Raw genomic sequence first — 21,381 nt, 5'->3', positions numbered from 1 at the left:
GCGCCCTCCATACCAGGCAACATCCTGGTGAACCTCCTCTGCACCCTCTCCAAAGCATCCACATCCTTTTGGTAATGTGGCGACCAGAACTGCACGCAGTATTCCAAATGTGGCCGAACCAAAGTCCTATACAACTGTAACATGACCTGCCAACTCTTGTACTCAATACCCCGTCCGATGAAGGAAAGCATGCCGTATGCCTTCTTGACCACTCTATTGACCTGCGTTGCCACCTTCAGGGAACAATGGACCCGAACACCCAAATCTCTCTGTACATCAATTTTCCCCAGGACTTTTCCATTTACTGTATAGTTCACTCTTGAATTGAATCTTCCAAAATGCATCACCTCGCACTGGTTGAAAGGGTGGTAGAGGCAGAAACCCTCACAACATTTAAAAAACACCTGGGTCATGCACTCAAAGTGCCGTAACCTACAGAGTGGGATTAGCCTGCTTGGCTACTTGTCAGCCAAAGCGGACATGATGGGCCGAATGGCCTCCTTTCGTGCTGTAAATTTCTATGATGATGAGAAGATATTAGGATGGGTGGCAAAAAGCATCTTAAAAGGAGGAGAGAGAGGTAGAGATATTTAGGGAGGAAATTCCAGAGCTTAGGACCCAGGCAGCTGAAAGTACAGCCACCAATGGTGGAGTGATGAAAATCGGGAATAAAAACAAGAAATGCTGGAACCACTCAGCAGGTCTGGCAGCATCTGTGGAAAGAGAAGCAGAGTTAACGTTTCGGGTCAGTGACCCTTCTTCGGAACTGACAAATATTAAAAATGTCACAGGTTAGAAGCAAGTGAGGTGGGGGTGGGGCAAGAGATAACAAAGGAGAACAAAGGTTGATAGGTAAATTGGCCATTATAAATTGTCACTAGTATAAGTAGGTGGTAGGGAAATATAGGGACAGGTGGGGATGTTTGGTAGAAATATGGGATTAGTGTAGGATTAGTATAAATGGGTGGTTGATGTTCGGCACAGACTCGGTGGGCCGAAGGGCCTGTTTCAGTGCTGTATCTCTAATCTAATCAGAAGGTGTAGATTGGACAAGGCCACATAGCTGACCAAAAGGTCATGGAGCAAAGGCAAACAATCTGTTAATGGTGTGTTGAAAGACAAAGCATTAGTACAGAATAGATGTTAATGGACTGAATATTGAACAGCAGCAAGTGCAAACATGAAAAAAACAGTGGGTAAGCAAACTGAACAAACTAAGATGAAATGAAATAAATGCAAAAAAAAGGGTTGTAAAAAATGTAAAAAAAAAACAACTAAAAATGAAAGTAAAATGGGGAGCTGTCATGCTCTGAAATTATTGAACTCAATGTTCAGTCCGGCAGGCTGTAGTGTGCCTAATCGGTAGATGAGATGCTGTTCCTCGAGCTTGCGTTGATGTTCACTGGAACACTGCAGCAATCCCAGGACAGAGATGTGAGCATGAGAGCAGGGGGGAGTGTTGAAATGGCAAGCAACCGGAAGCTCAGGGTCCTGCTTGCGGACTGAGCGGAGATGTTCCACAAAACAGTCACCCAGTCTGCGTTTGGTCTCCCCAATGTAGAGGAGACCACACTGTGAGCAGCGAATACAGTATACTACATTGAAAGAAGGACAAGTAAATCACTGCTTCACCTGAAAGGAGCGTTTGGGGCCTGGGATAGATGAAAATCGGGGATGTTCAAGTGGTCGGAATTGTCGGAGGTTTGTAGGGCTGGAGGAGATTACAGAGATAGGGAAGGGTGAGACCTTGGAGGGACTTAAAACAGAATGAGAATTTTAAAATTGAGGCAATATAGGTCAGTGAGCACAGGGCGTGATGGGTGAACAGGGAATTGGTGAGAGTTAGGACAGGGGGCAGCAGAGGTTTGGTTAGACTTAAATTGATGTAGGTTGGAAGATGGGAGGCTGGGCAGGCGTTTACTGGAATAGTCAAGTCTGGAGGTAACAAAGGCATGGATGAGAGTCTGAGCAGCAGATGATCTGAGGCAGGGGCGGAGTCGGGTGATGTCACAGGGGTGGAAGTAGATGGAGTAGATATGTGGTCAGAAGCTCATCTCAGGATTAAAATAAGACGCAAAGGTTGCAAAGAGTCTGGTTCAGCCTCGGACAGTGGCTGAGGAGAGGGATGGAGTCAATAGCTGGGGAACAGAGTTTGTGGCTTAGCTCTTCCCAATATTTAGTCAGAGGAAATTTCTGCTCGTCTACAGCGAAGGACATAAGCAGGGGAGGGGAGGAAGGGAAAGCCACACAAGGAGGCCTGAGGAAACATGCTGGCCCGAGAACCAAAATTATCATCACCACAAAAAAAACCACAGCGCATTTCACCCGATTCAGACTGTTCAACACACTTTTGTTTTTAATTACACTTTGTGACTATCTATCTATCTAAATATATCCACATTTAACATATTGTGCATCAGATAATTGACAGGAGTTTGGATCTAGCTAGTGGTAAAAATAAGAGTTTGTAAGCTGCAGTGTAAGTCACTCGGTTGTGTGAGAAGTTGTGCTCAGCATGTTCACAAGCAGCAGTGAGGAAGACAAAATTCAACAGATTTTCCCATCCAATAAAGGCCTGCCAACTTAACGATCGTCTCTCTCTGAAACCAGGGGGTGGGGGGTGCAGCATGACAGCGACACTGTGAAAAACTGCACGGCCAGGTGAATATTGTGAATGAGTCCAACATATATTTAACTGGCTAGACGAGGAATAGTGGAGGTAATTAAATGAGTTTTATAAACCAATTAATTTGTAACAGCAGAGCTCAAACATTTAAAGGCCCTGCAGCACGACTTGAACCGAGGGCCTCTGACAAGAGTACTGAGCCAAGCTGATCATCCATTTCCACGGTAACATTCCCAACCCTAGGACATCCCAAAGCACTTTACAGAAGGTAGGAAACATGGCAATTTGTGCACAGCAAGCTCCCACACACAGCAACGCAGTAATGATGGATGTTAGTTGAGGGATATTGGTCTCACGACACCTGGGGGAACTCTTCGAGATCATGGCTGCGGAATCTTTGCCCTCCACCTGATGGTGCCTTGATTTAACATCGCATCTGAAAGACGGCACCTCTGACAGTGCGGCACTCCCTCAGCGCTACAGAGGGAGTATCGGCCTGTATTTTGTGCTCACGTCTCGGGAATGGGACTTGAACCCACAACCTTCCGACCCAGAGGCCAGAGAGCTCCCCACCGAGCCACGCCTGACAGCTGGGACTGAATTTTCCCTCTGGGGTCAGGAACCCGACGTCAGGAGAACCTCCAGGTCCTGACCCCGCGCCATGTCAGAGGCAGACCCCAGAGATTTTTCATTGCCAGGCCACCTATTGGTGCTCCCGAGCCTGGAGAGCCAATAGGTGGCCCCCCCAGCACCCAGCAATGACACTTCAGCATCCCCACCGGCTGAGGTGGGAGCTGCCAATGCCTTTAGAGACAGAGAGAGGGTGGCTCCATCTTGAGGCACCCTCTGAACCTTTAAGAATTGTTAAAACAGAACGTGGTCATTGCAGTATGGCTGCTGCAGGAATGGGGAGGGTGGGGGGTTTAAAAATCCCACTGGAGCACTGCCCCCCCCACCCACCACCACCACCCTGGTCTGGTGACGACAGCCACCTCCTTACACTGACCTTGTTTCGGCCACCACAGGAGGCCTACCTGCTGACTGGAAAATTGCAGTCTGTGCAGGAGAGGGACCTTAAAAGGCTCCTTAATTACCTCGATTGGCTTCCCGACACTTTTGAAAATGGCTAGAGGGCGGAACCGTGCTGGCAAATCTGCACGCCGACCGGTGGCGGGAAATTCCGGGCCTGCCCGACATTGGTCCCACCCGTCGAGTTTCAAAACTCCTGCCCCTGGTGTCAGAGGAAGAGCGGGAGTTGAAGTAAATAACAAGGCATCTCTCGAGCTACTGCATTGTGATCGGGGATTGGGGGCAGCGCAGATCTGTTCTCGGAACCGCCCTTCTCTTCTCTGCCCTTCCTCTCAGCAAAGACCAACCTTTTTAATAAACTTCCAATCTAGTCAGTGCACATCCAATCAGAGCTCAAAAAGGCAGCTCAAAATCCCAAATTGGATCCGCCAATTTTATGTCACTCCCTGATCAGGTGGTCAAGGAGCCACAGCCCTTTCCTGCCGTCATTTAACATGGTTGCACCCTTTTAGTGGGTCTTAAATTCTTAGAGGGCTTCACAGGGTAGATATTGAGAAGCTGTTTCCCCCTGGCGGGAGAGTCTAGAACACAGGGTCACAGTCTCAGAATAAGAGGTCGGCCATTTAGGACTGAAATGAGGAGAAATGTCTTCACTCAGAGGGTGGTGAATCTTTGGAATTCTCTACCCCAGCGAGCTGTGGAAGCTCAGTCATTGAGTATATTCAAGCCAGAGGTTGATAGATTTTTGGACACTGTAGGTATCAATGGATATGGGGGATACGGTGGGAAAGTGGATTGAGGTAGATCATCAGACTTGATCCTATGGAATGGTAGAGCAGGCTCAAGGGGCTGAATGGCCTACTCCTGCTCCTATTTCTTATACAAGACACAGGATTTCATGCGACTCAGTCGAAGGCCTTTTTTAGGTTTAGTCAGACCTGGTGTCTGACTGAAATAAACATAGGCCTCAAGTCTAGATGGCCATACCCCTGGACAACTTCCCACTTTTAATAGATGTTCTCCATTAAGCAGCCTTTTATTTCTGGCCCCAACTCTCATTTCCTATAACAATAACTATTCAAAGAATCTTCTTTGGCCTCCTTATCTCGAGAGACAATGGATACGCACCTGGAGGTGGTCAGTGATTTGTGAAGCAGCGCCTGGAGTGGCTATAAAGGCCAATTCTAGAGTGACAGACTCTTCCACAGGTGCTGCAGAGAAATTTGTTTGTCGGGGCTGTTACACAGTTACAAAGAATATATGAGATTAAAAACATCACTTTTGTTGAACGTCCTGATGGTTTTTCGCCCAGCATCAATCCAGGAGATTAATCTGCAATTCCTGGAGATTCCAGGGCAACCCTGGAGAGTTGGCGATCCTTACTCACATCAATATTGAAATGTGGGTCCTGCCTGCATTTCAGATCCAGACTGTGAAATTCCCCTGCCCCTAGACTAGAATGGTAATGTACACTCACCGACTGGGATGAGCGGCCTAGCCAAGAGCTTCTGGCATTTGCACATAAAGTTAAGAAAAAAATGACTCAAAAGCTTTGAACTTTTCATGAGGTTGGAAACATAGAAAATAGGAGCAGGAGTAGGCCATTCGGCCCTTCGAGCCTGCTCCGCCATTCATTATGATCATGGCTGATCATCCAACTCAGTAACCTGTTCCGGCTTTCGCCCCATACCCTTTGATCCCTTTCATCCCAAGAGCTATATCTAATTCCTTCTTGAAAACATACAATGTTTTGGCCTCAACTGCTTTCTGTGGTAGCGAATTCCACAGGCTCACCACTCTCTGGGTGAAGAAATTTCTCCTCATCTCAGTCCTGAAATAGTGGGATTGCCCCGCCTGGCTCCAAAAACAACTGCAACCACCTACCAGCCCACCCTCTCCCTTCGCTTTCAGATGGCAGGGGTTGGGATTAAGAGAGATTCCCAACACATTTAAACTTGCCCGAATTTAGGCAGGGGATGCACACCCACTCCTGAGTAATGGGGTCCTAATTTCAATGGCGGAACTCATGGCCTGATGACAGCATCGAGATGCGCACACCATTTTTAACCTCGGGCCTTCATTAAGGCCCGAACCCAACGGGGGCAATTGATTGCAGCCAGGTTATAGGTCAGAGTAAGTGAGCTTGTGGGCCAGGGAGAGCAGGAGGTGCCACACAGACGCCTCCCCCTCCCCCTCCCCCACCCTGCTTTCCAACAATGTCGCCAATTCTGACTCCGGCCCAGCGGCAGCGACATCATTCCTGTCACTTTTAGCCGGGGCATTCAATGTCGGGGGCTTCACGCTCCTCAGACGTGGGAGTGGTGGAAAAAAAAAAGTTCACTTGTTGCTTCAGCCCTATAACACACCCCTTCCTCCCCCGATTCCCACCTCGAGTTAAATTCCGTCCTTCAGTAGATGGGTAATTGGTTGGGAAGGAGGAGATGGAGACTGGGGGTTAAAGGGCACTCTGATTAGAGGGATGTGGCTATTGGTGTTCCCCAGGCACCTGTCCTGAAGCCTCAACAATTCACCAGATTTGGATGAAGGGATTAGTGTTGTGGATCTCAATTTCCAGATGGCACCAATTTCGGAGGCAATGTAAGTTGGGTGCGTGGGATCAGGAAGTTATACAGGACCAGTGATAGATGATGAGCGGGCAAAACTGTGGAAAAGTATGAGATCATACAGCTTGAGAAAGTTAAATTGGAATATTCTCTGAGTGGTGAGACTTGGAGCACAGGAGGAGTAAAAGGGATTTATGGACAGGTACAGAAAAAAAAAAATCAAAAAGATTAATGGAATGCCCTTTATTGCAGGGGGTGGGTGCTGGAATACAAAAGGGGATGAAGTAATGCTTCAGTTGTATAACACTCTAGTTAGACCCCATCCGGAATAACTGTGTTCAGTTCTGGGCCCTGCACCGCAGGAGGATATACTGGCCTTGGAGGGGGAAACAGCACAGATTCACCAGAATGATAGCAGGACTTAAAGGGTTAAAGTAAGAGGCCAGGTTGTATAGACTAGGCTTGTATTTCCTTCAGATTAGAAGATTGAGGGCTGATCTAATTGAGCTGTTTAAAATCCGAAAGGGATTTGATAGGGTAGGTAGAGAGAGAAACCCTTTCCTCTGGTGGGGGAATCAGGAATGGGGGAATATACTCAATCAACTGGAGCCAGGCCGTTCGGGAATGATGTCAGGAAGCACTTCTTCACACAAAGGGGAGTAGAAATCCGGAACTCTCTCCCCCCAAAAAGCAGTTGAGGCTGGAGGTCAATTGAAGCTTTAAAGACTGAGATTGATAGGTTTTTATAAAGTCGCATTGAGCGATATGAAGCAAACTGGGTAGCTGAGGTGTATGAATGTTAGAACAGACTTAAGGGGCTGAATGGCCTTCTTCCATTCCTTATCTCAAAAAAAAGTCTCATCATGGGACAGCGAACTTGGGCTGGGAAGAGATTCCTGACAAGATACTAAATCCTTTACAGGAGTGGACGTTGAACACGTCTTCCCTTCCTTTTACAGAACCCCCGCCCCCACCCATGGGACCTTAGACAATCTTAATTAAATAAAGTTGTATTTTATTTGGAATATTGCATCTTAGCAGTGGTGGGAGGGCCAGGTGGCACTGCCCCTCTTCAATGCACGCTATCTTCATCACTGGCGTCGGCCCTGTCATCCTTGGCCTCCAGGATTCCACTTTCATCGATGTTTTCCAGCGAGTCAGCGTGTTGTATCGAGAGTTCGGACAGCTGGATGGTGTGAAGCGTGCTCTGTTCCGGGTGGAGCCAGGGTTTGTAAGCCGGGTTGTGTTTCTGTTTCCATTGCGGGTACTTGAGGCAAGCTTTGTACATCTTCTTCATCGCCTTGTTGAAAAAGAAAACAAAGTTTCTCTCGAGTTACCACCGGAACGGGATAGCTAGCAATGAATCACAGGGCAAAGGTCGAGTCACGTGGCGACGGAATGCTCATCCCTCCAAGGGCAGGGAATAAGAAAAGGAGACAGGGCCCAGAAAAATCTACAGCTTCCCGACGAGGACATTTAATCTCCTCCCACAGCCCATGTACACGTCACCCTATCATGGACTCTACCCAGCTACTGAATCTCGAGGGAAAGTCCTGCTCAACACTCATTTGCCAACATTATACCCTGGCTGACTGCCCATCACAGACATGACCCGCCCACCCCCTCCTTGTAGCTGGTGCTGCAATTCCAGAACGTTCTAATTGCCTGCTGACAAACACTTTTAAAATTCACATTGGAGGATGGGAGAGAGCAAATTTAAATAATTTCAGGAGTGACCCCTCATCTCTGAGCAGAAAGGCCAGTTAGTAAGGAGAGGGGCTGTGACTCTGCCAAGCAAAACTTTGGAAATTAATTTGGACTTTTGTCTCCTTGAAAGGATGTAGTGAAGTCACCCAGTTACTCCTCCCAGCTTCCTCCAGAGTGTTTACTGTTGGCACTGGGTCAGCCAATCAATTTGAGGTGGCAGTCACCTAATCCGTGTTTGGTCTCCCCAATGTAGAGGCAGTGCATTGTGAGCAGTTAATACCGTACACTAAATTGAAAGCAGTACAGGAAAATCACTGCTTCACCTGGAAGGAGCGTTTGGGGCCTTGGATGGTGAGGAGAGGAGGTAGTAAAGGGGCAGGTATTACACCTCTTGCGATTGCATGGGAAGGTGCTGTGGGAAGAGGAGGTGGTGTCAGGGGTGATGGAGGAGTGGACCAGGGTGTCACGGAGGGAACGATCCCTTCAGAATGCTGACAGGGGAAGGGAGGGGAGGATGTGTTTGGTCGTGGCATCACGCTGGAGGTGGCGGAAACGGCAGAGGATGATCCATTGGATGTGGAGGCTGGTGGGGTGGAAAGTGAGGACAAGGGGAACCCTGTCGCGGTTCTGGGAGGGAGGGGAAGGGGTGAGGGCGGAGGTGCAGGAAATGGGTCAGACATGGTCCAGGGCCCTGTCAACCATAGTGGGGGGGAATCCTCGGTTGAGGAAACAGGAAGACATATCAGAAGCGCTGTTGTGGAAGGTTGCATCATCAGAGCAGATGTGTCGGAGACGGAGAAACTGGGAGAATGGAATGGAGTCCTTACAGGAGGTAGGGTGTGAAGAAGTGTAGTCGAGGTAGCTGTGGGAGTCGGTGGGCTTATAATGGATATTAGTAGACAACCTATCCCCAGAGATGGAGACAGAGAAGTTGAGGAAGGGAAGGGAAGTGTCGGAGATGGACCATGTAAAGGTGAGAGAAGGATGGAAATTGGAAGCAAAGTTGAAGAGGTTTTTCATTTCGGGGTGAAAGCAGGAAACAGCACTGATACAGTCATCAATGTACCGGTAAAGGAGGGGGCCTGAGTAGGACTGGAACAAGGAATGTTCGACATATCCCAAATAACTAGGACTCATGCGGGTACCCATCGCAACACCTTTTACTTGAAGGAAGTGAGTGGAGTTGAAGGAGAAGTTGTTCAATGTGAGAACAATTTCAGCCAGGCGGAGGAGGGTGGTGGTGGATGGGGACTGGTTGGGCCTCTGTTCCAGGAAGAAGCAGAGAGCCCTCAAACCATCCTGGTGGGGGATGGAGGTGTAGAGAGATTGGATGTCTGTAGTGAAGAGGAGGCGGTTGGGACCAGGAAACATGAAATGGTTAAAGTGACGGACGACATCAAAAAAGTCACGGATGTAGGTGGGAAGAGACTGGACAAGGGGAGAAAATACAGAGTGGAGATAGGAAGTCCAGTGGGGCAGGAACAGACTGAAGCAATGGGTCTGCCGGGACAGTTCTATTTGTGGATTTTGGGAAGGAGGTAGAAGCGGGCTGTCTGGGGTTACGGGACTATGAGGTTAGAGGCCATGGAGGGAAGATTTCCAGAGGAGATGAGGTCAGTGACAGTCCTGGATACAGTGGCTTGGTGTTCGGTGGGGTCATGGTCCAGGGGAGGTAGGAGGAAATGGCGAGAGTTGGCGTTCAGCCTCTACTAGGAAGAGGTCAGTTCACCAAACAACAACAGCAACACCCTTGTCAGCAGGTTTGATGACAATGTCAGGGTTGGACCTGAGAGAATGGAGTGCAGCAAGTTCAGAGAGAGAGAGGTTAGAGTGAGTGAGGGGAGTGGAGAAATTGAGATGGCCGATGTCACACCGGCAGTTCTCAATGAAAAGATCAAGAAAGAGGGTAAGGGGCTGAGGGAGGGGGGTCCAGGCGGAGGGAGAATACTGGAGCTGGGTAAAAGGGTCCACTGAGCAGGGGGAGGACTCCTGGCCAACAAAGTGGGCGCGAAGGTGCAAGCAACAGAAGACGACCCTGCATCATGTCGAGCTTGAAAGTCATTGACGTTGGGTGGGGGAGGAGGTGTGGGAATGAAGTGGAGTCTTTTGCTAAGGACAGATTATTCAGGGTCAGAGAGGGGAAGGTCAGAGGGTATCGTGAATACACAGCAAAGGGTGAGATTAGGAGAAGAGATGGGGTCAGAGAAGGGGAAGAAAAATCTGGAAGGGTTTTGCTATCCATGAGTAGTTGAAGCTTGCGATCTTTCACACCTGAAAGGAAGTTTTTGTTAAAAGTGCTGGATGAGGCAAAGGATGAAATGAAACTGTGGAGAGGGACAGCTTTGAGAGAGAGAGAGAGAGAGAGAGAGAGAGAGAGAGACACAGAGAGAGAGAGAGAGAGAGAGAGAGAGAGAGAGAGAGAGAGAGAGAGAGAGAGAGAGAGAGAGAGAGAGATGGTGCTGCTGAAGAGAGAGGTCGAGAGTGGGCACGTAGCAGCGTGTGGCATTGAGAGCGGATCTCAAAATGTGGCCAGAACAGCAGTTTGAGGAACGCTGAGCATCTAGGAGATACCTGTAATCACGGGTGCATCCGAAACACAAAACGTGGAATTTCAGTTGGAATCCGCATGGAATAAGTCGGAGATGGTTGTTGAGGAAGGAGATGTAGCTGAGATCTCTGTGCTCTTCCAATTCTAGCTGCTCGTGCCTCCCTGATTTTAATCGCTCCACCATTGGTGACCATGGCTTCAGCTGTCTGGGCCCCAAGCCCAGGAATCTCCTCCTTAAACTTCTCTGCCTCTCTTTTGCTCCTTCTTTAAAATGCTTCTTAAAGCTCTACCTTTCTGAGCAAGCTTTTGGGCGCCTGTCCTGATGTCTCATGTGGCTCGCTGTCAAATGTTCTTTGATAATCTCTCCTATGACGCAGCTTGGGATGTTAAAGTTGCTATATAAATGCTAGTTGTTATAGAGAGTTACATGATATGATAGTTACGTGGATTGAATCTATCCCGGTTAATTGTAGCTCCAGGTGTGATTGACAGGGAAATCACCCAGTTGTCTCCATTCTAGCCCGGATAGAGGTGTCACGACATGCAGCCACCCAGTGCTCTGTTCATGTAATTTTTCTGCCTCTGCTCTAGATGGCACTATAGCTGGAGTAATACATCAGTCATTGGCTGCCGGACACGTCCAGCCACGTGGTCTCCGCCTTCCCCACAACCAATCAGAAAACAAACAGATAAATAAAAGCAAAATACTGCAGATGCTGGAAATCTGATATAAAAACAAGAAATGCTGGAAATACTCAGCAGGTCTGGCAGCATCCGTGGAGAGAGAAGCAGAGTTAACGTTTCAGGTTAACGCACCAAGTCTCCTTAGACAGCACCTTCCAAACCCAAGACTTCTACCAACTAGAAGGACAAGGGCAGCAAATACATGGGAACACCACCACCTGCAAGTTCCCCTCCAAGTCACACACCACCCTGACTTGGAACTATATCGCCGTTCCTTCACTGTCGCTGGGTCAAAATCCTGGAACTCCCTTCCTAACAGCACTGTGGGTGTACCTACCCCACATGGACTGCAGCGGTTCAAGAAGGCAGCTCACCCACCACCTTCTCAAGGGCAATTAGGGATGGGCAATAAATGCTGGCCTGGCCAACGACGCCCACATCCCCATGAATGAATAAACAAAAAGGTCAGCAGTTCTGAAGAAGGGTTAACTCTGCTTCCCTCTCCACAGATGCTGCCAGACCTGCTGAGTACTTCCAGCATTTCTTGTTTTTATTATAGAAAACAAACAGACTCTTTTAATGACCCAGTGATTTTTTTTTCTCCAGGTGTTGCTGGCAGCAGAGTCTGGGAGGTCAATCTGTAATTCCCGTGATTCCCGGGGCAATCCTGCAGAGATTAGCAACCCCCCCCACCTCTACATTAAACATCATACTCACTTTGGGAGCTAGAAACTGCCATGATTGGTTCACCACCCATTTTGGTAACGAGCCTTCAAACAGGAAAAAGACACAAATTATTCATTTAGATTCCAACCGAGACCTTTTCAAAATCGGACTAGACAATATAGACAAAGGCCCGTCCAATGTCAGCTGTGGCTCAGTGGGCAGCTCTCTCGGCTTGGATCAAAAAGTCATGGTTTGAGGTCTCGCTCCAGAAACCGGAGCATAAAATCCAGGCTGATGCTCCCAATGCAATACCGAGGGAGTGCTGCATTGTTGGAGGTGCCATCTCTCGGATGACGTTAAACCAAGGGCCCGTCTCAGGTAGATGCAAAAGATCCCATGGCACTATTTTGAAGATGGGGTAGTCCCTCAACCAACACCTAAACCCCTTCCCCCTGGCTATTGTCACATTGTTGCTTGTGGGAGCTTGCTGTGCCAAAATTGGCTGCTGTGTTTCCTACATCACAACAGCAACTACACTTGCAAAGTATTCATTGGCTACAAAGCAATTTGGGATGTCCTGAGGTTGTGAAAGGCGCTACAGAGATGCAAGTCTTTATCATTTTGGTTGTCGCATGATACAACAACAATGGTGTTGGCTACAGTCGCTTTTTGATTCTGTTACTGGACCAATAATCCAGAGGCCTGGACTAATGTTCTAGAGACAGGAGTTCAAATCCCACAGCAGCAGTTGGGAAATTTAAATTTAGTCAATTAAATAAAGAGAGAATAAAAAGCTAGTCTCACTAACGGTGACCTGGATTGCCATAAAAACCCATCTGGCTCACGAATGTCCTTTAGGGAAGGAAATCTGCTGTCCTTACCCGGTCTGGCCTACATGTGACTCCAGAACCACAGCAATGTGGTTGACCCTAACTGCCCTCTGAAATGGCCGAGCAAATCACTCAGTTGTATCAAAACTCCTACAGTGGACTGCAGCGGGTCAAGAAGGCAGCTCACCACAACCTTCTCGAGGGTAATTAGGGATGGGCAATAAATGCTGGCCTGGCCAGTGACGCCCACATCCTGTGAATGAATAAAATAAATAAGTGGAGTTGTAGACTAATCACAGCGATTAATCTCTATTGATTAGTTTACAACAGACCCGGAGATGGGGGGAGGAAAACCCCCAGTGGTGGAGAGCTTTGGTGAGCACAGGTCCAAAAGCAAGTGTTCCTCCCAAGAACACTCCACATGTACGGGTACATCGGTGTAGTGGTTATGTTCCTGGACTAATAATCCAGAGAATGAGCGCTTATATCTGGCAAAATTTGAATTTAATTTATAAGAACATCTGCCGAGCAACACTGCACGAGTAGATGGATCACCTCCACCTTCTCAGGGCAACTAAGAACAGGCAACAGCGACAGCCACATCCTGAGAACAAATTTTTAAGAAGTCTTATCTAAAATTGCCCATATCCTGTATTGCAAAGTGTTGCTGTCTGAAAGACATGCATTTCTGAATCAATCAATACTGATGCTTTCACCATCTCCCGAGGGAGCCTGGTTCATTGATTGATTACTCACTCGCTGAAATAATGTTTTCGCAAAACATCCACTCTCTCAGTCAAGCAACGAGTCTTCCCAACCAGGAGAGGGGTTGACTCTCCTCTATGATTTGGTTTTGTAATTATACCATTGGGATGTGCATGACACCAGACCGGCCATATTTATTGCCCGTTCCTAGTTACCCTGGAGTATCACGGAATCTAGACTGGTGAAGGACGGCAGGTCCCTTCCCTCAACCATTTGGGTTTCTCGAACAACCCAACAGCTCCAGTGTCAATCTTTCCTGCTGCGGGTTCATAAATCTAGCAAGGATGAGGGACGTCAGTTACATGGAGAGACTGCAGAAGTTGCGATTGTTCTCTTTAGAACAGAGAAGGTTATGGAGAGATTTAATAGAGGTGTTCAAAATCACAAAGGGTTTTGATGGAGTGAATAAGGAGAAACTGTTTCCAGTGGCAGGAGGGTCGGTAACCAGAGGGACAGAGATTTAAGATAATTGGAAAGAGATTCAGGCAAGTGAGGAAAAACTTCTTTACACAGTGAGTTGTTGTGATCTGGAACGCGCTGCCTGAAAGGGCGGTGGAAGCAGATTCAATAGTAACTTTCAAAAAGGAATTGGATAAATACTTGAAAATGCAAGATTTGCAGGGCTATGGAGAAAGAGCAAGGGGAGTGGGACGAATTGGATGGCTTTTTCAAAGAGCCAGCACAGACACGATAGGCCGAATGGCCTCCTTTTGTGGTGTATCCTTCCATTTATTGACATCATTCTCCCACTTGCGCGTTGTGTCCAGTTCTGGCCACCACACTTTAGGAAGGATGTGAGGGTCTGTGAGGAGAGTGAAGAGGAGATTTACCAGAATGTTCCAGGAATGGAGGATTTTAATTACAAGGTTAGGTTGGAAAAGCTGGGTTTGTTCTCCCTGGCGCGAAGGAGATTGAGGGGAGATTTAACAGAAGTGTACAAGATAATGATAGGCTTAGATAAGTTAGACAAGGAAAAGCTGGTCCAAGGACTAGGGGAACAGATTGAAGGTTTTGTGCAAAAGATGCAGGGGGAATATGAGGAAGCATTTTTTTTTTTTTACACAGCGGGTGATAATGAGCTGGAACCCGCTGTCCACAAGGGTGGTGGAAGTGGGGACGATCACGGACTTCAAGAGGAAATTGGACGGCCACCCGAGAGAGATAGACTTGAAGGGCTACGGAGATCGAGCCAGGGAGTGGGACTGACTGGACAGCTCCGTGGAGAGCTGGCATGGACTCGATGGGCCGAATGGCCTCCTTCTGTGCCATGGTGGCATTTGAACCCATGAGCACTGAGTTGCTAGTCTAGTGCCTGAACAGTAACATGGATGTTCAGGTAGACCTGCTTCCCAAATGGGATCGTCTTTCCCTTCATGGGATCAATGAGACAGGAGCAGTTAACAGCATTCAGATCTACTTCTGCCAACATCCCACAGCCAGGCAGACCACGAGCAGAGGCCCAGACAGATACATCGAGTCCGCCAGACCCTAGAGGTGAAGTGAGCCCTCAAGCCTTATTAATGGGAACCCGTGCTCGAGCCTGGACACCTTGTTTCGAGAAACACCAAGCAATGGGGGTTAAAAAAGGAGCCACAAAACCAACTACCCCACATTTCTATAGCGCCTTTAATGTAGGAAAGTGTGCCAAGGCACGTCACAGGAGTGTGAATTAGACAAAACACAACATCCAGCCATAGGAGGAGATTTTAAGGCAGATCAAGAAAAGGTTGGTCAATGAGGTAGGTTTTAAGGAGGATCTTAAAGGGAGAGAGATGGAGAGGTTTAGGGAGGGAATTCCAGAGCTTAGGGCCCAGGCAGCTGAAGGCACGGCCACCAATGATAGAGCGATTAATATCAGGGATGTTCAAGAGGCCAGAACTGGAGGAGCGCAGAGATCTCGGAGGGTTGTAGGGCTGGAGGAGGTTTACAGAGATAGGGAGGGGCAAAGCCATGCAGGGATTTGAAAACAAGGATGAGTATTTTAAAACTGAGCCAGTGTAGGTCAGCGAGCACAGGGGTGATGGGCGGACAGGATGCAGGATCCCTGTAGATAAAGTCACAACTCAAGGGAGACATTAAGCTATGGGAATCACCAGGGAAATGCACAGTAGTTAATAACTTAATTCTTCCCCATGAAGGTCATCTTCATGCTGTCCTCCTCCTCCTGAACCCCAGTAAATTTTCTCTAAACTCTTCCAACAGTCTATTTACTCTGGTCAGACATCTCCCCCTTCTGGCACAGTCAGCTATTACCTTCTGAACCTGCGGAATTAGATGACTCATCGTCAGGACTGCACTCCAGACCAAGAGAGATCTCTGGGCCTGCTCCAAGCAGCAGTATCATCCTCCTTACCTCCTCATTTTGCCTTCATCCTTGTGTTCAACTCCCTCCATAGCCTCAGCACTCCCCATTTCTCTAATCACCCCCAGCCCTCCAATCCTCTGAGATCTCTGTCACTCCTCCAATTCCCGCCTCCTGTGCATCCCCAATTCTAATCGCTCCACCATTGGCGGCCGTGCCTTCAGCTGCCTGGGACCCAAGCTCTGGAATTCCCTCCCTAAACCTCTCCGCTTCTCTCTTGCCACCCTTAAGAGGCTCATTAAAAACCTCGCTCTTTGGCAAAGCTTTTGGTCACCTGTCCTGATGTGGCTCAGTGTCAAATTCTGTTTGATAAACGTCATTATGAAGTGCCTTGGGATGATTTTATGATGTTTCAAATTGCAATATAAATACTTCCCACTGATCCAGGGCTGGTCTCAGGCACCTCTCTTACCTTTAGGGTCCACCTGCGCCAGGTAAGTGAGGGTACAGCTGCTGGCACTGTTAGTTTCTACCAGGTATCCGGTCTGAATTGAAACCGCCCGAACCCGTTCCTTCGTAGGAGGGTATTTCTGAGGAGAAGGGGCAAAACAGAACCCAAAATCAATCATGGCCACTCAACTGGGACCTTAAAGCACAGAAGACGACCATTCGGCCCGTCTTGCCTGTGCTGGCTCTTTGAAAGAGGTTGCTACTGCCCCTGCTCTTTCCCCAGAGCCCTGCAAATGTTTGCTTTTCAAGTTTTTATCCAATTCCCTTTTGAAAGTTACTATTGAATCTGCTTCCACCGCCCTTTCAGGCAGCGCGTTCCAGATCACAACAACTCGCTGTGTCAAAAAATTCTCTCCACCCCTCTGTTGCTTCTGCCAATTATCTTAAATCTGTGCCCTCTTGTTACCAACCCTCCTGCCAATGAAAACAGGTTCTCCCTATCTACTCGATCAAAAACCCCTCATAATTTTGAGCACCTCTACTAAATCTCACCTCAACCTTCTCTGCTCTGACCAGAACAATCCTATAACTCCAGTCCTGGTATCATTCTTCTGCAACCCCTCCAATGCCTTGATAACCTCATGGAAAAAAAAAATCAGTTGATGTTTGGGATGCAGCCTATATACGAGTAAATATGGTACATGCATAAGACTCAACGTCCGGTTTATATTTTTGCAAACAGATTGAATGAAGGGTTTGCAACCGCCCAAAGCCATCTCTGAATCACTCCGCTCGGACCCTTCCTCCACTCCAGGAGCCCTCCCTGCGGTGGCTGAGCTCCCCGGGCCTCCTGAAATGTTGCTCAGGTTGAAGGTCTGGTGTCAGTTCTAAGAAGCCCCCACCCCTCCACCCCCCCCCGGAGCATGAACTCACCGAGTGTTTCACAGAGTAGTTCATGATGATATAATCACTCCCCATGGGTAACCAAGACCTCAGTGTGATGACATCGCGGTTTTTCAAGGGTTTTGGACATCTCCCTGGTGGCAAAACAAAACAATCACAAACCCAACGCATATGACTAGAAGCAACTTAAACAGCGGGTACAAGTTTTAAAGGGAATATTGACAGATGTGGGGGCGTATGTGCACAAATCTTTAAAAGTGACAGGACAAGTTGAGAAGGTTGTTAAAAAAAAAAAAGCAGATGCCATCTCTGCTTTATAAATAAAAGCAGAGTGCAAAAACGAGGAAGTTATGGTGACCCTTCATAAAGCACTGGTTCGGCCTCGACTGGAATGTTGTGTCCAATTCTGGGCACCGCACCTTCGGATGGCCTGGACGAGGGTGCGGAGGAGATTTATAGACTGGTACCAGGGATGAGGAACTTCAATAATGTGGAGACCAGAGAGTTTGGAGTTGTTCTCTTTGGAACCGAGAAGGTTAAGGGGAGATTCAATACAGGTTTTCAAAATTATGAAGAGTTTATATAGAGTAATGAAGGAGAAACGGTTTCCAGTGGCAGGAGGGTCAGTAACCAGAGGACACAGATTTGAGGGGACTCGCAAAAGAACCAGAGAGGAGATGAGATTTTTTTTTTTTTAAACGCAGTGAGTTGTGATCTGGAACGCGCTGTCTGAGAGGGCGGTGGAAGCAGATTCAATAATAACTTCCAAAAGGAAATTGGATAAATACTCAACAATGAAAGGTTTACAGGGCTATGGAGAAAGAGTAGGGTGGGGGGGGCGGTGGGAAAGAGAGGGGGAGGGGGAAACAGTGGGACTAATTGAATTGCTTTACGAAGAGCACAGGAATGACAGGCTAAATGACCTCCTGCGAAGTTTCTGAGAGAAACTTGGATGGATTCATTGCTGAGGTTTATTGCCCCTGTGTCTAACAGTGAGACCTGGATGGATTCATTACTCAGCTGCTCCTATCTTCAAACACCTCCCCTTGTTCCATCCTCTCCTTTTGAATTCTCATTATTACCCCTCCCCGAGATATCAGCTCTTCTTTCTTCCCTCAGCTTCTCCACTGAGTGACCTCTCATTCTCGATAATTTCCATCTCTGTTCGCTTTGTCCTTTCCTTTTTGGATCCACTGACCGTTTCCCTTCCTGAAACCTCGGCCAAAATAAGACTCCCCTCTCCACGTTCACAGCCACCCTGCGTGTGACCTTCCCACTCCCAAAGTCCCCCATATTGTCAAGGTCATTGCCAACCACTCCCTTGTATCCCTCAAGTTTTTTAAAATTCATTTTGAGAACGAGGGCTTCACAATTGTGAGTGGAATTTACTGCTCATTCTTAGTTGCCCTGAGAAGGCGGCAATGCAACTGCTATTGTTGTTTGACAAAACTGAACGGCCATTAAGAGACAAACCATGTTGGATTGGGCCTGGAGTCACATGTAGGCCAGACCAGGTAAGGACGGCAGATTTCCTTCCCAAAAGTACATTAGTGAACCAGATGGGGTTTTTTTTTAAAAAACAACAATCTAACATCTTCATGATCACTAAACACCAACATTTGTTTTCCAGATTTTTATTTAGAAACTGAACTCAGAATTGTCAAATTGCTCTGGTGGGATTTGAACACAAGTTCCCTGGATTACTAGTCCAGCAAAAGAACCACAACACGACCATAACTGCTCATTTCATCCTTGGGCTCCTACTCTAAATCCGCACACTCCCCGTGAAATGTTTTTGAACGCTCCGGTTGATTTCGGTGTGTAGGTGCGGCCAAATCATTATCACAGGAGACGTTAATGATCCCACGGCAAGGTACAAAAAGCAAGGATTCCTTCTTCATCCAACTCCACCTAAACTGGTTATTTATCTTCATTGCTGGCTGTGGAATCCTGCTATGCACAAACAATGGCTACTAAATTTGTCTATTCACAACACAGTGTGGCCTAAAGTAGTTTGTTACTCTTGGTGGTACTTGGGGAACGCCCCAGATTGGGGCTCCCCTGTACCCCAGGGGGACACCCCAGGCTGGGCCCTCTGGATATGAGCAGTGCTGGGAATGGTGAGGTCCCCGCCCGCTTTAGGACAATCACTACTCACAAGCGTAATATCCGACATCAGCGTTAACCGTCAACTTGCCGATGTCAAACGTTTCGATCATATTCTCGTCCCATTTCCTGCGGTACTCTGCATCGTGTAGAACATCGTAGAGTGTCTCAGAGCTCACATCCTTGCAGAACATCCTGCACTGAGAGAGAGAACAAATGATAACTGGCTGAGGAACTGTGTATAGTCAGGAGAAAGGGGGGGGGGGGGGGGCACTGAGAGAGTCAGAGAGTGCACGGGGTTGGGGGGGGGGGGGGGGGTGGGGCAGCAGAAAAGGGAGTGTGTGCATGAGTGGGAGGGGGTGTGTTTGGGGTGGGGGGGGCTGAGAGAAAGAGAAACAGGGCGTGAGCGAGTTCGGGAGTGTGTGTGAGGGGGAGAGAGAGATGATACGAGGGAAGGAAGGAGAGTGAGGGAGAGAGCTCACAAGAGGGCAGGAGGGTGAGAGAGGGAGCGAGCGTGTGCAAGGCAGCATGAGAGGGAGGGGGAATAAGGGGCCAACGAGGGAGGGGGGAGCTGCAGCTGTGTCTGAGGGTATGGAGCATCAATGTCACAGTCGTGCCTTACAGGAAACATTACTGTGAAGCTGAGCAGAAATTATTGCCATAACATCACTCGGCTCTGCCTCTGCCTTAGCTCATCTGCTGTTGAAACCCTCATCATGTCTTTGTTACCTCCAGACTCGACCTCCCATCTTGAGCTAATCCGAAACCGTGTCCTAACTCACCTCTAGTCCTGTTCCCCTCCCACCCCCTCTGCTCACTGACCTACCTTGACTCCCAGTCCGGCAGTGCCTTGATTTTAAAAATTCTCATCCTGGTTTTCAAATCCCTCCATGGCCCTCGACCCCTCCCTATCTGCAGGCTGATGGGGAAAGAGCAGGTGGCGAGTGGAACTAATTAGATAGCTCTTTCAAAGAGCCAGCACAGGGACAATGGGCTGAATGGCCTCCATCTGTGTTGCACGATTGTGAAGCCACACCTGGTGCAGTTCTCAGTTGGATGCTAAGGAGTTTGACTCTGGGATGGTGATGAAGCTGCAATAGTCTGTGTGTCTGGAACAGGTCAGCACTGCCCTCTACCGACCTGTGTCTCTGCCGAGGCTACATTTTCAAATCAAACATGCTTGTTCTTTGCGTTTCAATCAGGAATGCTGCGTGGAAAATCATTATATGTCCATCAGTGGAACATTCTCTCTAATTATTTTTGAAGTTTGCGGGTGACTTAAGCGTGTGGCCCCCTTAGATTATTATTCACAGTTGTGGCCGTGCGCACACGATTACAAAGGGGCCGTCTTGTGTGCCTGGTAACGTTTGTGCGTGTGCAGATTGCAGAGAACATTGAATGGAGACCAATAAAATATCCAGGCTTAAAGGACATCCCAAAGTGCTTTACAGCCAATGAAATACTTGTAGAAGTATAGTCACTATTGTAATGTACGAAACAGCAGCCAATTTGCGCACAGCAAGCTCCCACAAACAGCAATGTGATCATGACCAGGTCATCTTTTTGTGTTGTTGGTCGAGGGATAAATATTGGGCCAAGACAGGGGAGATCTCCTCTGCTCTTCTCCCCATAGCACAGTGAGATGTTTTACATTGACATGAGGGGGCAGAGAGGGCCTCAGCTGAGAGACAGTAATTCTGACAGTGCAGCACTCCCTCAGTACTGCACAGGGAGTGTCAGCCTGTTTTTTTGTGCTCAAGTCTCCAGAATGGGGCTTAAACCCAGAACCGCTGACTCAGAGATGGGTGTGTTATCCATTCAGCCATAGCTGACACTGCTTTGAAGTTCATTGGAACCCAGGTGACTAACATCTGGCAAGGTTCCCAATACATTGCTCGAGGTAAGCGAGCTTTATATTCATACTGAGACCGACAGTCCTGAGCAGGAACCAGCAGAACTGGAAGTTCAGCAATATTAGCAACACCTGTATTAACAGGCCCACTTCCGTGAACAAATCCCCACAGCAAACCCATCAAACAGTGCGCAGTTTCTGAATCAGAGGGAATGCCTCTGGCCTAGTTTAGAGACAGCACACTTTCCAGCAGACCAAATGGACACTTTCCAGACCAGCAGAGGAGTTGTGATGGAGGGTAATCCCGCAAAATAAAACTGTTCCCTCTGCTAAAGAGTTCAAACCACAG

General features: G+C 48.1%; 1 protein-coding gene across 3 annotated transcripts in view; it reads right to left on the bottom strand.

Moving 5' to 3' along the window:
• Positions 1–2,951: 2,951 nt before the first annotated feature.
• Positions 2,952–21,381, bottom strand: part of LOC137371103 (START domain-containing protein 10-like) — a 104,319-nt gene continuing 85,889 nt past the window's right edge. For all 3 annotated transcript variants that reach the window (XM_068033043.1, XM_068033041.1, XM_068033042.1), the window contains exons 3-7: positions 19,233–19,380; positions 17,105–17,208; positions 16,194–16,311; positions 11,876–11,928; positions 2,952–7,519 (exon numbers count right to left, since the gene is read on the bottom strand). In XM_068033043.1, coding sequence (XP_067889144.1) covers positions 7,292–7,519; positions 11,876–11,928; positions 16,194–16,311; positions 17,105–17,208; positions 19,233–19,380 — 651 coding nt within the window. In that variant the 3' untranslated portion in view covers positions 2,952–7,291. The remainder of the gene's footprint in view (positions 7,520–11,875; positions 11,929–16,193; positions 16,312–17,104; positions 17,209–19,232; positions 19,381–21,381) is intronic.

Source organism: Heterodontus francisci, chromosome 6 (genome assembly GCF_036365525.1).
Source record: "Heterodontus francisci isolate sHetFra1 chromosome 6, sHetFra1.hap1, whole genome shotgun sequence".
NCBI classification, from domain to species: Eukaryota; Metazoa; Chordata; class Chondrichthyes; order Heterodontiformes; family Heterodontidae; genus Heterodontus; species Heterodontus francisci.
This window is presented reverse-complemented; position numbering and strand designations above follow the sequence as displayed.